General features: G+C 41.9%; 3 protein-coding genes across 33 annotated transcripts in view; all 3 read right to left on the minus strand.

Annotated features, from left to right (window-relative positions):
* The window catches only part of ZC3H11A (zinc finger CCCH-type containing 11A), a 59625-nt gene extending 49954 nt beyond the window's left edge, over positions 1–9671 (minus strand). For 2 of the 31 annotated variants that reach the window (XM_050763315.1, XM_050763180.1), the window contains exons 1-4: positions 9441–9591; positions 8719–8922; positions 3575–3628; positions 2176–2234 (exon numbers count right to left, since the gene is read on the minus strand). The gene's annotated coding sequence lies outside the window, so the exon portion shown is untranslated. Of the gene's footprint in view, positions 1–2175; positions 3629–8613; positions 9397–9421 lie in introns of those variants that run through there. The other 29 variants (XM_050763306.1, XM_050763106.1, XM_050763295.1 and 26 more) reach the window with 26 other exon arrangements.
* SNRPE (small nuclear ribonucleoprotein polypeptide E) overlaps positions 1–15858 on the minus strand; it is a 196244-nt gene that overhangs the window by 65559 nt on the left and 114827 nt on the right. The gene's annotated exons all lie outside the window — the stretch shown is intronic.
* Positions 4660–8607, minus strand: ZBED6 (zinc finger BED-type containing 6). Its single transcript, XM_050763014.1, has one exon. It carries the CDS (start codon positions 7687–7689, stop codon positions 4756–4758), a length of 2934 nt encoding a protein of 977 aa, XP_050618971.1. The 5' UTR covers positions 7690–8607; the 3' UTR covers positions 4660–4755.

Here is a 15858-nt window from a genome sequence, read left to right on the forward strand (position 1 = left end):
TTCTTTGAAGGAAAGTTTAATTACATTACTCTTCTATTTTTTTCCTTTGAGACTCATTGCTTGGGAAATGCTTTCTTTGTACTAAAACTTGATTCTGGCCAGGCACAGTGGCTCACGCCTGTAATCCCAGCACTCTGAAAGGCTGAGGCAGGCAGATCACGAGGTCAGAAGTCCGAGACCAACCTGGCCAACATGGTGAAACCCCATCTCTACTAAAAATACAAAAAATTAGCCAAGCATGGTGGCGGGCACCTGTAGTCCCAGCTACTCAGGAGGCTGAAGCAGCCGGGAGGCAGAGGTTGCAGTGAGCCAAGATCGCCCCAACAGCCTGGGTAACAGAGCGACACTCTGTCTCAAAAAAAAAAAAAAAATCACTACTGTATCAGAAGTGGGTATTCTGATTCTGTGATTTCCTCAATACTACATCTTGAAATCAATAATGAATATTTCTTGATATCTGATGAATAGGACATTTACTCAATTTTTTCCAAAGGAAAAAAAGGCATAAATTACAAACATATATTAAAAAGATGAGACAGGCCGGGCACAATGGCTCACGCCTGTAATCCCAGCATTTTAGGAGGCTAAGGTGGGCGGATCACCTGAGGTCAGGAGTTTGAGACCAGCCTGGCCAATATGATGAAACCCCATCGCTACTAAAAATACAAAAATTAGCCGGGCATGGTGGCATGTGCCTGTAATCTCAGCTATTTGGAAGGCTGAGACAGGAGAATCACTTGAACCCAGGAGGCAGAGGTTCCAACGAGCCGAGATAGCACCATTGCACTCCAGCCTGGGCAACAAGAGCAACACTCCATCTCAAAAAAAAAAAGATGAGGCAAAAAAAAAAAAAATTCAGAACCTGCAGATTACGTGCTTGCAAACTAGAAAATCTATCAACTAAAACAAACTGAAAATAATAAAAATATAAGATCTACCAGAAGCAGTAAATATCCTTCATACCAGCAATAATCATTCAGATGATGACACAGTACCATTCACAGTAAAAAGATATACAGGAAGAGACAATTCACAATAAAAAGACATACAAGAAGAAAATGAAGAAGTATGCAAGACTCACATTAAATTAAAAACAAAACCAAAAAACTATGAAACTACTAAGGCACAGAAGACCTGGATAATGAATAGAGTAAAGGATTAAACAAATTACTTCTCCCCAAAACAATGCACACATCGAATGTAATTCAAGTCAAAATCCCAATGAGAGTTTATTACTGGAACTTGATTATAAAATCATCTAGAATCGTTATTTAAAAAGGAATGGGAGGCCAGGCGTGGTGGCTCACGCCTTTAATCCCAACACTTTGGTTGGCCAAGGCAGGAAGACTGCTTGAACCTAGGAGTTTGAGACTGGCCTGGGCAACACAAGGAGACTCCATCTCTATAAAAAGTTTTAAAAAGTAGCCAGGTACAGTGGTGCGCACCTGTAGTCCCAGCTACTCAGGAGGCTTCAGCAATAGGATCTCTTGAGCCCAGGAGTTCGACATTGCAGTGAGCTATGATCATGCCACTGCACTCCAGCCTCGGTGACAAGAGCACAAGACCCTGTTTCAAAACGAAACAAAATAACCCAGTGCTTTTCTCCAAGAAGATGGAATTACAGGAGGACTTCACTTTGGCTATACTGTTTTTACCTTTTTTACAATGTACATATATTATCAAAACAAAGAAAGAAAAAATATGGGCCAGGGGCAGTGGCTCAGGCCTGTAATCCCAGCACTTTGGGAGGCTGAGGCTGGTGGATCACCCGAGGTCAGGAATTCCAGATCAGCCTGGCCCAACATGGTGGAACTTCATCTCCACTAATAATACACAAATTAGCTGAGTGTAGTGGTGCATGCCTATAATCCCAGCTACTCAGGAGGCTGAGGCAGGAGAACTGCTTGAACCCAGGAGGAGGAGGTTGCAGTGAGCCAAGATTGCGCCACTGCACTCCAGCCTGGGGGACAAGAGTAAAACTCCGTCTCCAAAAAAAAAAAAAGAAAGAAAAAAATATGTTTCCATTCAAAAACTAAAAGTTTGTAAACAATTATGTACAAGCAAAAATATCTGAACAATGACCTTTTAATTTCTTACTGATCCATGAAAATTACGCCTTAAATGACAAGAATGTTCACTCCTTTCATGACAAAAATGCCTGCTTCCCCCACTTACATTAGCTGGTTGTTCTCACAGGAACGTCTGTGTCTTCACTGAGTTCCAATCTATTACGCCTGTAGGTCGAACCAACACTCAATCCATGAATTAATAATAATGAGGCAGAAAAAATTTTCCTCTTCACACTGCCAAGAAAACCTCTCAGCCACAATTCAAACACAGCATGTGTTTTTAAAACATCTCCCAACTACTGGGAGATAAAGTCCATTCAAATAACCTTTGTCAGACTGGAGACAGCTAGGGTTAGTTATCTCCTCAAACACAAAAACAAAAACAAAAACAAAAACAAAAAGAGTTCATTTAAAGATGAACTTGAGAGTCAAAGGATCATGAAAAAAAAAATCCATCTTCCATAGCTGAACAATGTAATTTAAAAAAAAAACAAAAAAAACCATCAGTTTTTCAGTAAGATCCAATTTCTGGTCTTCAAGATTTCTTCACCTATTAAGAAAAAAACAGAAACCTTCCCCCATCTTTATTATCTGTATAATAAAAGCATACTTGTATGTAAAAATATAGTGTTTTATGTATATAATATACGTACAGATATATACTAACTGGCTTATACACACACACACATATATACACAAATGTATAGAAATATAACATTTGGGTAAGTTTCCCCTTTTAAAATGCACTATAAAAGACTTTAGATTTGGGTTCATTATAAAAATAAAGAACTTACTCTTATACCAAAGTATCATGAACTTATTGTTACACTAAATTTTGCCCAGCCCACAAAATAAAGACGAAGGTAAATCCTTACACATATATCAATATGTATAATATGGATGTATGTATATAAATCCATCATCGTCATCAGGGAGTGTTTAACCAAAAAAGATAGAAACGTATGGTAATAGAGTAACTACAGAGTGGTGCAGCAAGCTGTAGAAGGCAGAGCAGCATTACAGCCATTCTAAACTGGCACTGTCAAAACACAGAAAGCTTTATCTAAGGGAAAATTTATTTCTTATTTTGTATCAACACCAGTGTCACTGGTTTGCCATTAAATAGTGGCCCTGGAAAGGCTTGCTTACGCAGCCTAGGTCCAAATTCTTTACTACTAATGGCTACAGCTAAAGACTTTGTAAGTATATATTTACTCCAGTTAGTAAAAGGGTAAACTTTTGGAGTTGAGATTTCACTTCACAATGGCGTATTTACCATTTAAGAATTTCAAAAAAAAAAAAAAAAAAAAATCAAAAACAAAAACAAAAACCCTTATTTTGATACATAGAAATGAGTTCTAAACTTTGAAACCAGCCCAGTAACAAAGCAATTTTGATTCTCATGTAATAAATACTACATAATTTCTAGGCTAAATCTTGCCAAATACTATCCAAGACAAAACTAAAGTCAAAACTTAAAAAAAAAGTGGACACCTTTTACTCACACTTAATACTAGTCAATTTTCCAGGAATTTTTTGGGCAGGGAATATCCCCAAATCTAAAATGAAAAAAAGGAAAAATTGGGATCTCACATTAGTTATTCAGTCTGAAACTTTTAATAGACTTTTACTAAAGTCATCATTTTCTGGCCTCCTACTCAATCACAGAAACATACTTTCAGAGTAAAAAGGGATCTTAAAATGAGATCAATTCACTCATTTCACCAATGATTCCTAACACATAAAAATACCGACCTGTTAGTTTTCATTAAGAATTCAATGGCTGAAACAACCGCACAGTTAATACAGTATTATGGGTCATTAAGTATGTTTTTAAAAAGATTACCTAAAATTACAGAAACAATTTTTGGGAAATATCTACTGGGTTTTTCCAAGCATGTTCAAAGGGCTCTCATTACAATTCCCATTCAATCTTTTCCAATTCTTGCAAACGTTTTAGTCTGTTTTTACCCATAAATCATTTGAAAGTACCTACACAATCCTTGTTATTTTTATAATATTTTGTAAAGGTTAAAACAGGTATTTCAAAGACTAAAAGTATATTTTCCTAATTGTTTTCTAATATTTCCCTTTTATGTAAGATCCAATTCTAAATATAAAGGGTAACACTATCACACTCGACAATTTGAAATTATAAAGCTGACCAGTATGAGGAGGCAATTAGAAATTTCCAAATATAAAACAATTTCACGGGTTTTCTTTTTGCCAAGTTGTAATTAAGCATCAGGGTTTTTAAGGAAACAGAAAAACAGAGGCAGGAGGAATGCCAGCCTAGAGTACTTCTTTCTCATTTCGTTAGTTTCAGAGCAATACAATTTCCCATGGTGGGGGAAATTTTACTTAAAACCAATTACTAGTTCAATCTACCAGGCAGAAAGCCTAAGGCCTTTCAATGCTGCACTATATTTTTTTTAATTAAAAATATCTTTTCTCTCTCATTGGTATAAGCAAAATTTTCAAGTGCTAGCGACAATGAGTTATAGCTATGAAATTTTTAATCTTCATTTTATCAAAATTATATTGCCTCTGAGGAATTTTCAGCCCTTTTGTGATTTCAGGTTTCCCCAGATGTGTTTATAAAGATAATGATTATATTTAACAACTATAGCTATTAAGATACAGTAACACAGCAAAAAGTTGCCCATTTTAAACGGAGAAAAAGAAATTAAGGCAGTATTTCTTTTTCATTGCTTTGAACAACTTCATTCTCAGGATCCCAGCTCAGAACCAATGTAGAATAATCATAGTTAACATTTTTCAAGTTCATTTTCAGAAACATTAGTTGTTCTATATTGTCAAAGTCCAGGCTCATGATCTGTTTTGGATGAAAGTGGCTATTTTTAGTAAAGATACATTCAGATTGCCAACTACACATGGGGCAACTTAGATACTGGATGGCAACCTGGGTCAAAGCTGGCCATATGCTTATCTTCCTCTGCCAGTAAATTAAAGGGTCATCACCTCCTGAGAGCTCTGAATACTTCTCTTTGAAGTACTCATCCACAACTGCTACAGCAGAAGGGAACATGAAGCTTTTGCTTCCAAGGGCACAACTGTCTACAGCTGAGCTATCGACAGAACCTGAATTGGAGGTGCCTTCTTTTAGAGATGAGGTAAATGAATCAGTTCCTACTGTAACTGAGGGACAAGAAACTTCTGAAGTTGGAATTTGGCAGATCTCTGGTGAAGATTCCATATAATTACAGACCTCTTCTGCAAGGAACTGCTTATAAGTTTCTAAATCAGCACCTTGAGGAAAAAAGTCTTCCAAACTGTTTTTAAAGCAAGGGTCTAACAAAGTAGCCAAGATACAGGGCTTGGATTTAAGCACGGCACTTAGTAGGGTATCCGTTTCAAGTTTCAGAGATAAACTATCCACCAGATTGAGGGCCTGAGTAATACCTCTGACTTGAAAATCTTCTCTGAGTTTCTGCAAGGAAAGGAGTAGATGATGGATTAGGGGTAGCACCTGATTCAATCCTGCGGTCTTCACGCTCACTTTCTGGGTAGCCTCCTCAAATGGCGTAAGAATATCACAAACATAAGTCATTAGAGTCCACTGAAGGGAGGTGAGCACAACTCCACTGGCTCTACCAAGACTATGGTGAACTGAGTAGCAATGCTCCAAGAGCCATTTTAACATATAAAAAGTAGAAATCCAATGGCCAGTTTCATCCTGCTTCAAATTCTTCCATGGAAGTTGGTGATCATTTTGGAACTCTTGCAGTATCTGACGGGCCTTGACCGAATGACTAAAATGATGACAGGTTTTCCTAGCAGCCACTAACATATTCTCAATGCTTTTGTGCTCACAGAAAAAGTCCTGAATGACCATATTTAAACAATGCAGGAAGCATGGCACATGGGTAAAACCACCATCTTTGATTGCATGTACCACATTAGAGGAATTGTCAGAAACAATGAAGCTAGGGATAAGGAAATTTGGAGAAAGCCACAGACCAATCTGGTCATTTAATTCTTGTAAAATATTGGTTATCAAACAGTCTTTAGCCAAACCTGTAACACAAAGCACTGCCCACTTTCTAAAATCGGGGATCCTGCCATTATTGAGAAAAGATGCAGTTTCCAAAGAAACCCAGTGTACAGTCACAATAAAATAGTCAGTGGATGGGTCATGGGTCCATATGTCAACAGTCAGGTGTATTTTTTGGCTTTGAACATTCTCTAAAGTTAAGAAAATTTTTTCTCTGACACAATCATATAACTGAGGTACAGCCTTAGTGAAAAAGTAAGTCTCTGATGGCAACCTATAATCAGGGGCCACAATCTGCATGAACCTCTGAAAGGCTGGGGTTGAGAAGTAGTTGTAAGGATGCATATCCTCCACAATCATTTGGATAATTGCTTGACTTATTTGACTTGAGACTGGATTTCCACATGTTGTTTCTCTCTCCTGCGCATGCATCAGAGTGCCTTGCTCTGCAATGGGAATAGGACTTTCAGATCTATTTTCAACCTCTAACATAGGTTCATCTGAATCAGAGTCACTAAGGTCCTCAGCTGTTAAATCTTGGCTGCCTGTAGACTTTTCTCCATGCAAGGCATCACTCAAGACATCACTTCTCTCAGTCTCAGCTTCATCTAATCCATTTGCAACAGCACCACTGTCTTTGTTGGCAACAGCCCAATGGATAGGATGTGTGGCTTGCAGGTGTCGTTGAAGTGTTGAAGTCCCTAAGTGGGACCCTGGCCTACCCCGGCTCACACTTCTTTTACATATATTACACACAGCTCTTGAGATGTGCTGAGGATCAGTGTAAAAAAAATTCCAAACGGCAGATGTCTTGGCTCTAGTTCCAGGAATTAAAGCATGCTTGACAATGTTACTTTTGATGAGAAATCTCCCTCTTTCTGCCCTTAGGGCATCAGATGCTGATTTATCATGCTTCTTACCCATTCTATTATCATCTAATGGATCAGTAGGAATATATTCAAAGCTTCCATTGCTTCCAGAAGAGGGAGATAGAGATACATCCAAGGTAAAGTCCTCCTCTCCACTAGTAACTCCAAATTTGTTGGCCCTGGTCCAATGAGGTGAATGCCTTGCTTGCAGATGTCGCTGAAGAGTAGATGTACCAAGATGGCTACCTGGTTTACCCCTGCTGACGCTTTTCTCACAGAGGTTACAAATAGCCCGCCAGGTGTACTGGGGGTCAACATGAAAGAAGTGCCACACAATGGAGGTCTTGGCTCTAGTACTAGGCAGATAGATCTGTTTTTCTATATTGCTCTCAAAAAGACTTTCTTCATCCTGCTCAGCGTCATTGGAAGCTAACAAAGCAGGGGCATCTGCAACAGGCCTCCCAGATCCCAAATCCTTACTAAACTTCTTGGCAAGAATCAATTTTTTTCGACGCCTTTTCCCCTTAATTCGCAAACCCTTCTTTCTTTTCTTTTTAGCAGGCTGTTTGGCCTCTTTATTCACTCCTTCCGCTACCATCTTTTCCTCTACCACATCTTCTTCATCTGTATTAGAATTAATAGGAACACATCCCAGAATCCCAGAATCACTAAAAGTGCTGCATCTTCTGCCAGGAGAGAGTGAGGAAACTGGTACACTTAAAGTACATACACTCATTCTCTTTATGTCTCCACAATTCGTACCAGAATCCGTTAGAGGGTTTATAACTCAAGCAGAAATACAGCTGTCCCTCTCTACTTGCATTACCTTTTCTCCAATTTCTATGGGGAATCAAATTCCCACGGGACCAATAACTTCCAAGCCCGGTTATTTTTGGAGGAAAAGTGACAGCAATGGAGAACATTCCCGAACTCTTTCTTAGAGGGCTTTAAGGTCCCTTCCAATTTTCTAAGTTCTGAATTCAAATAGTCCAGTGTCCTCATGTTACAGAAGTTAAGAACTGAGTCCCCCTTTCCCAGAGTCACAGAGTTGGTTAGTAGCAGCTAGTAGCCAGGTCTTCCAAATCCCAGATCCATGGTCTTTCTGCTTCATCAAGAACTATATCTGCTTGAAATGCCTTCGCCTTTTAAAATATATATTTTTATGATGCCTCATGATAGCGGCATCAATTTCCCTTAATTGTGAAATTAACTATTTTCAGGAAATCTCATTTAAACAAAAACATAGTGCATCATTCAACATTCATCATTTAGGACTGTGATTTGCCAATACAACCCAAAAAGTCAATTCTGGAAAGCCAACACAGACTCCGCATACTGGTCACAGCAAATGCTAGTTGAGCCCTTTCAGTTCTAACTAAAATACAACCTTTTAAAAATGTAACTGGCTGGAAAAAAAAATGCTTTGAGAATAAAATTTTAAAACAAGGTTAAATGCTGCATTTTCAAAGTACTATTTGTATCAAGAGTTAATTCAAGTTTAGTTTTCAGATATTTTTAGACTGGAGAAGCTTTTACAGCCTGTAAGTAACTCACAAGTTGGACGCTATAGGGATAGCAAAAAGTGAAATAAGAACTTTAAACCACTTCCATTTCTTTTCGCTTGATCCCTCCCCTTCCCCCAATACCTACATACATTTACCCTAAAAAGCATCGCTATCTCTAGTTCCACAGCCTCCTTCTCAAGGTCCAGAACCAAGGCCTGGAAGATGTCAACAATATAGGCCTTCCCCATAGGAATCCGCACCGATTATGGGAGTTTAGGGGTGTTCTTCATTACGGTTTCACCAATCCTACAAGGAGAACGGAAGTGTCCCTGTTGCTCTTGACTCCGACGCTGAGGGCCAGGGGTGGGAGTGTAATGAGGGTGGGGAATGGGTGTAGGATACCGGAATAAGGTCGGTGGCTTTCTGTATGTGGAGTTTGAGACAAGCTCCAAAGTAGTGGGACCCTGGAGAGGAATGAGAGTAGGTAAATTCAGCGCCCGGCACTCTGTCTGATTGATTTAGGCAGTGAGGGTCCGCTCAACTCGAGAAACTGTTGCCCCGAAGAAAGCAATCTAGTGTCAGTTCTCTCTTCGGATTCGGGGGAACAGTCGGCTTTCGGGGGCTGCTCCGGGCTCCCCCAGATTAGCGAACACCGGATGTGGGGGAGGGGAGAAAGGTTGGCTGGGAAAGGAGCAGGCGCCGTGGGGGTGGGGTGAAGGGGGGTGGGGGTGGGGAGGATGGGAAAAGTGAGCTGGAGCCTGGGGCTCCCAGCCCGCCCCGGCGAGGGCCGCGGCCGGGAGGTGGGGGGGAGGGGTCGTTACGGCGAAGCTGGAGGATCCGCTCTGACTTCCCGGGATAGGCCGCGACCCAGGGGCGAGGGGAGGCCGCTGCCACTCCCCTCGCCCTCTCCCCCACCTCCCCGGCCCCAAGCCACCCGGGAATCAAAAAAACGGGTCTAGTTACCAGAGAACAGAAACTTTACCGAACCGATGACACTATCCCCGACTCCCGCTTGCTGCCACGTCTTTCTTCTTGCTTGGCCGCTGCCGTCCGTCGTCCTCCCAGCAGCAGCACCAGCAGAAAACCAAGACTGCCAGCGTCAAAGATGGCGCCCGGCTACAGGCTCCGCTCTAAGGCCCAGCCGGTAAAAGTGCCAGCACGACGCAGGGCGCGAGGGTTCTGGAAGATGTAGTTCTTCTATGAGGCGATGCCTAAGATGGCTGCTCCGGGTCACAGGGTCACGTGACGGGGGAGGCGCTGGGTCGGGGAGTCCCTTCCCTTCAAAGGAATGCCTTGAAGCTGGCTTTCATAACGTTTTGTTTTTGTTTTTAAATCAAATGAGGTAATAAGCGGGAGGGCCGCAGGAACTGAGACTACCATTCAGTAAACGCTCAATTTATTCTTACCAAAGTGTTTTCTTAATGAGTAAATCTCCCAAACCATGTATATATTTAATTTAGAAATAAACTGTACTTTTCCTAAGCATGCAATGTAGAAGGATTTGTTAGTTTATTTTTACTTGAAGAAGTGAGATTGAGCTTTGGGGACGTTTCTTTGATTTCTTAAAGCAAATCTGTATACTGGAAAAGTAATTCAAGCTCGTGACAAAATTCAGGAGGGTTAGTTGGAGGTCGCAATCAGCAGTCTCATCCCCGCTTCATTATTAACATTGTCTCTTATTTTCCATTTTGAATGCTTTTACCTTTTCCCCCTGGTTATAAAAGTAATACACGTGGCGGGGCGCGGTGGCTCACGACAGTAATTCCAGCACTTTGGGAGGCCTAGGCAGGGGGATCACAAAGTCAAGAGATCAAAATCATCCTGGCCAACGTGGTGAAACCTCGTCTCTACCAAAAATACAAAAATTAGCTAGGCGTGGTGGCACACGCCTGTAGTCCCAGCTATTCGGGAGGCTGAGGCAGGAGAATTGCTTGAACCCGGGAGGCAGAGGTTGCAGTGAGCTGAAATCGCACCACTGCACTCCAACCTGGTGACACAGTAAGACTCCATCTCAAAAAAAAAAAAAAAAAAAAAAAAAAAGGTAATACACGTGTTTTTTTAGAAACTTAATACATAAATATATAGAGTAGAAAGTTAAAATCTCTATTAATCTCATTCTTGAGAAATAGCTCTCATTAACTTACCATATATCCTTTCTGGCTTTTACACTGAAAATATCCTTAAATATATTACACGTATAATAGAAGCCAAAGGTCCCCCTGGAGTAGTGGCTCAGCAGAACTCTAATTAGGTGGCAACATTTTACCTAACTTGGGTAAAGGATATAATGCTACTAAGAAAGAAACACTTGATAAAGCAAATGGGACTTCAGGCACCTTTTATTTCCTCGTGTGCTTGTTCTTCCAGCTGCCAGCTTGGTGGTGCTCAAGTCCCAGGCAGCCCAAGACTGGGAATTTATCAGAGCAGAGGGGTCCTGAGCCTCCTCATATCTGGGCTTTTATCTCCGTTCAAAGAAAGAACCACAACTTTAGAATCTTAGCTCCAATCTCTGCCTTACGTGACAATGCTCTGGCATTGCCATGTCAACAGACCTAATAAGCAAGTTCCTGGTAGCCAATTTCTTTTTTTCTTTCTTTCTGTTTCTTTTTCTTTTGTTTTGGTCTTTATTTTTTTGGTCTGTGTGACTCTTACTGGTAACCAATTTCTGTCTGTGCCACAACACCTAGGGTTTTTAAAATTTACCAGAGGGCTCTCCACATAGCTTAAGGGTTTTCCAACCTAGGGCTTTCCAAGATGCAGTCCTGGCCTGACTAGTATTTATAGTTATATCATATTTCATTAAACCTAACGTGTCATTGATTGTAAGATACACTTTTATTTTACAAGCCTCTAAGTGGAAGAAAAAAACCACCAATTGCCAATTAAACTGACAGGCCGGCCAGGCAGGGTGGCTCACTCCTCTAATCCCAGCACTTTGGGAGGTTGAGGCGGGCAAATCACAAGGTCAGGAGTTCAAGACTAGCCTGGCCAACATGGTGAAACCCCGCCTCTACTAAAAATACAAAAATTAGCCCAGCACGGTGGCACACATCTGTAATCCCAGCTTCTTGGAGGCTGAGGCGAGAGAATTGCTTGAACCTGGGAGGTAGAGGTTGCAGTGAGCCGAGATCACACCATTGCACTCCAGCCTAGATGACAGGCTAGGAAAGGATGTATACCTTAGAATGAATGAAAATATTAACAGGCTAAAACTCTACATTTTGTTTTGCAATTTGCTTTTTTCACTTTACAGTATATCTTGAATATATTTTAATGGTCATCAGCACTTAGAGGCCTACCATATTCTTTTTTATTTTTATTTTTTGAGACGGAGTTTCGCTCTTGTTGCCTAAACTGGAGTGCAATGGCACAATCTCGGCTCACCGTAACCTCCGCCTTCCGGATTCAAGCTATTCTTCTGCCTCAGCCTCCTGAGTAGCTGGGATTACAGCCATGCGCCACCATGCTGGGCTAATTTTGTATTTTTAGTAGAGATGGGGTTTCTCCATGTTGGCCAGGCTAGTCTCCTGACCTCAGGTAATCCGCCCGCCTCGGCCTACATTCTTTTTAATAGCTCCCATCCCGCTCTCTGTAAGCCTCTTTTTACAATTTATTTCACCAGTCCCTTATTGATAGAAACAATCATGTCACATTTTCCATTAATATCTCTCAAGGGAGGAAACAAAAATAATACGGTAATAAAGACATTGAAGAGGACAAGCTGGACAGGGTGACTCACGCCTGTAATCTCAGCGCTTTGGGAGGCCCAGGCCAGCAGATCACTAGAGGTCAGGAGTTGAAGATCAGCCTGGCCAACATGGCGAAACCCTGTCTCTACTAAAAACACAAAATTAGCTGGGTATGGTGGCACCCACCTGTAATCCCAGCTACTCAGGAGCCTGAGGCAGGAGAATCACCTGAACCCAGGAGGCAGAGGTTGCAGTGAGCCAAGATTGCGCCACTGTACTCCAACCTGGGCAACAGAGAGAGACCCCGTCTCACCAAAAAAAAAAAAAAAAAAAAAAAAAGAGGGCAGAAGAAAAAGCCTGAGGCTGTTGGAGAGAGAGAAAACTAGTTGGGAAACCCTCTAAGAGTCAGGAGAGTGCACATGCCAACCTTCCCCACCCCCCATATATACGCACAGTATTCTCAGGGGTGTGTGTATGTAACAAACACTTGTATGTTACAAGTGGGGGTGAAGTATCTAAACCAAGAACACAATGCCAGATTCCCGCTACTCATACTGCACTTCAAATTCTAAATGGATTTTAAACAGTCTCTAGACCTCTTCAGTGAGTGACAAAACCTTTTGGGACATTCAGTGTGTTTTTGCTTTGAGAGCAAAAGTTCGGGAAAAAAATGCAAAATTACTGAGACAAAATTAGGTTCAGGAGAATCTTTATTTAGACTAGAAAAGGAAATCAGAACAAATTACACATTAAAAAAAAAAAAAAACACTCTGCGCGGTGCCTCATGCCTGTAATCCCAGCACTTTGGGAGGCCCAGGCCAGTGGATCACTTGAGTCCAGGGAATTCAAGACCAGTCTGGACAACATGGTAAAACCCCATCTCTACTAAAAATACAATAAATAAATAAATAAATAAATAGCGGACATGGTGGCACGTGCCTGTAATCCCAGCTACTCAGGAAGCTGAAGTTTAAGGACTGCTTGAACCTGGGAGGTGGAGGTTGCAGTAAACCGAGATCGTGCCACTGTACTCCTGCCTGGGCAACAGGGCAAGATCCTGTCTCAAAAAAAAAAAAAAGAATACTTTGTGCCTGGTGTGGTGGCTCATGCCTATAATCCCAGTGATTTGGGAGACTGAGATCAGAAGATCACTTGAGTCCAGGAGTTTGATACCAGTCTGTGCAAGATAGTGAGACCTCATGTCTGCAAAAATATAAATAAAACTTTGTTCCAGAGACATTAAAAACTAAAAAAAAAAAAAACTCATGATATTTTTACCAATAACTGGGTATGGTGGCGCACACCTGAAATCTCTGCTACTCAGGAGACTACAGTGGGAGGTTACAGTGAGCTCTGATCACAACACTACACTCCAGCCTGGGTGACAGAGTGACACTGTCTTTTAAACAAATAAATAAATTTACATATCACTATAATCCTCTACAATACTTTTTTTCTCTATATGAGGCTGCATACTCTTTGATTGCCTCTTCATATGACAACAATTTTGTAATATCTTCTTTTTTTTTTTTTTTTTTTTTTTTTTTTGAGACGGAGTCTTGCTGTGTCGCCCAGGCTGGAGTGCAGTGGCCGGATCTCAGCTCATTGCAAGCTCCGCCTCCCCGGTTTTTACGCCATTCTCCTGCCTCAGCCTCCCGAGTAGCTGGGACTACAGGCACCCACCACCTCGCCCGGCTAGTTTTTTGTATTTTTTAGTAGAGACGGGATTTCACCGTGTTAGCCAGGATGGTCTCGAACTCCTGACGTCGTGATCCGCCCATCTCGGCCTCCCAAAGTGCTGGGATTACAGGCTTGAGCCACCGCGCCCGGCCAATATCTTCTATAAAGAGAATGAAAAGAGGCCAGGAATGGTGGCTCATGCCTTTAATCCCAGCACTTTGGGAGGCCAAGGTGGATGGATCACCTGAGATCAGGAGTTCAAGACTAGCCCGACCCATATGGCAAAACCCCATGTCTACTAAAAATACAAAAATTATCTGGATGTCATGGTGCGCACCTGTAATCCCAGCTATTTGGGAGGCTGAGGTGGCAGAATCGCTTGAACCTGGGAGGTGGAGATTGCAGTGAGCTGAGATTGTACCACTGCACTTCAGCCTGGGCGACAGAGTGAGACTCAGTCCAAAAAAAAAGAAAATAGATATATGTATGATTATTGTCAAATTTGGTACAGCTTCTGTCAACTTTCATTCATATATATATATATATATATATAAGCACTAAGACTTTATTGAATTATTATTGAATTATTTAATACCCTCTTTACCAGGCAAGAGCTACCATTTTTACTAAATCTATTATTTATTGCTATGTAACAAATCACCCCAAAATGTAGTGGCTTAACCAACAAACATTTGTTATTTCACATGTCTGTGGGTCAGGAATTCAGAAGCAGTTTTGCTGGGTGGTTCTGGCTCAGAGTTTTTAATGAGTTTGCAATCAAGTTGGTCAGGAATGCAGTCATCTGAAGGCTTGACTGGGGCTGGAAGATACATTTCCAAGTCAACTCATATAGCTGTTAACAGGAGAGGAGACCTCAGTTTCTCACCCTGAGGGCCTCTCTGTAGGGATGCTCACAATATAGGCAACAAGCTTCCTCTAGAGTGCATGACGAGAGAAATATACTAAGACAGACACTGTAAGCTGCAATGCCTTTTACCTAGCCTTGGAAATTACATACCACCATTTCTTCTGTATTCTACTGATTACACAGATTAACACTGGCATAATGTGGGAGGGGACTAAGCAAGGGCATGATAACAGGAGCCAGAGATCATTGGGGTCTTTCTTGGAGGCTTGCTACCACACCAGCTGTTGGTGATAACTGACTCTTCCATTTAAAGTTTTAGCCGGGCGCGGTGGCTCAAGCCTGTAATCCCAGCACTTTGGGAGGCCGAGACGGGTGGATCACGAGGTCAGAAGATCGAGACCATCCTGGCTAACACGGTGAAACCCCGTCTCTATTAAGAAATACAAAAAACTAGCCAGGCGAGGTGGCGGGCGCCTGTAGTCCCAGCTACTCGGGAGGCTGAGGCAGGAGAATGGCGTGAACCTGGGAGGCGGAGCTTGCAGTGAGCTGAGATTCGGCCACTGCACTCCAGCCTGGGTGACAGAGCGAGACTCCGTCTCAAAAAAAAAAATAAATAAATAAAATAAAATAAAGTTTTAGATGTGGCCGGGCACAGTGGCTCACGCCTATAATCCCAGCACTTTGGGAGGCCGAGGCAGGCAGATCACCTGATCAGAAATTCAAGACCAGCCTGCCAAACATAGTGAAACCCCGTCTCTACTAAAAATACAAAAATTAGCTGGGCATGGTGTTGTGCGCCTGTAATCCCAGCTACCTAGGAGGTTGAGGCAGGAGAATCACTGGAACCTGGGAGGCAGAGATTGCAGTGAGCCAAGATCACACCTCTGCACTCCAGCCTGGGCAACAGAGCAAGGCTCCATCTCAAAAACACGTAAATTTAAAAACTAAATAAAATTTTAGATGTGTGGCCAGGTGCAATGGCTCACACCTGGATTCCCAGCACTTTGGGAGGCCAAAGCAGGTGGATCACCTGAGGTCAAGAGTTCAAGACCAGCCTGGCCAACATGGTGAAACCCCTCTCTACTAAAAATACAAAAATCAGCCGGGTGTGGTGGCATGCACCTGTAGTCCCAGCTACTTGGGAGGATGAGGCAGGAGAATCG

The sequence above is a fragment of the Macaca thibetana genome, chromosome 1 (assembly GCF_024542745.1).
Source record: "Macaca thibetana thibetana isolate TM-01 chromosome 1, ASM2454274v1, whole genome shotgun sequence".
NCBI lineage: Eukaryota > Metazoa > Chordata > Mammalia > Primates > Cercopithecidae > Macaca > Macaca thibetana.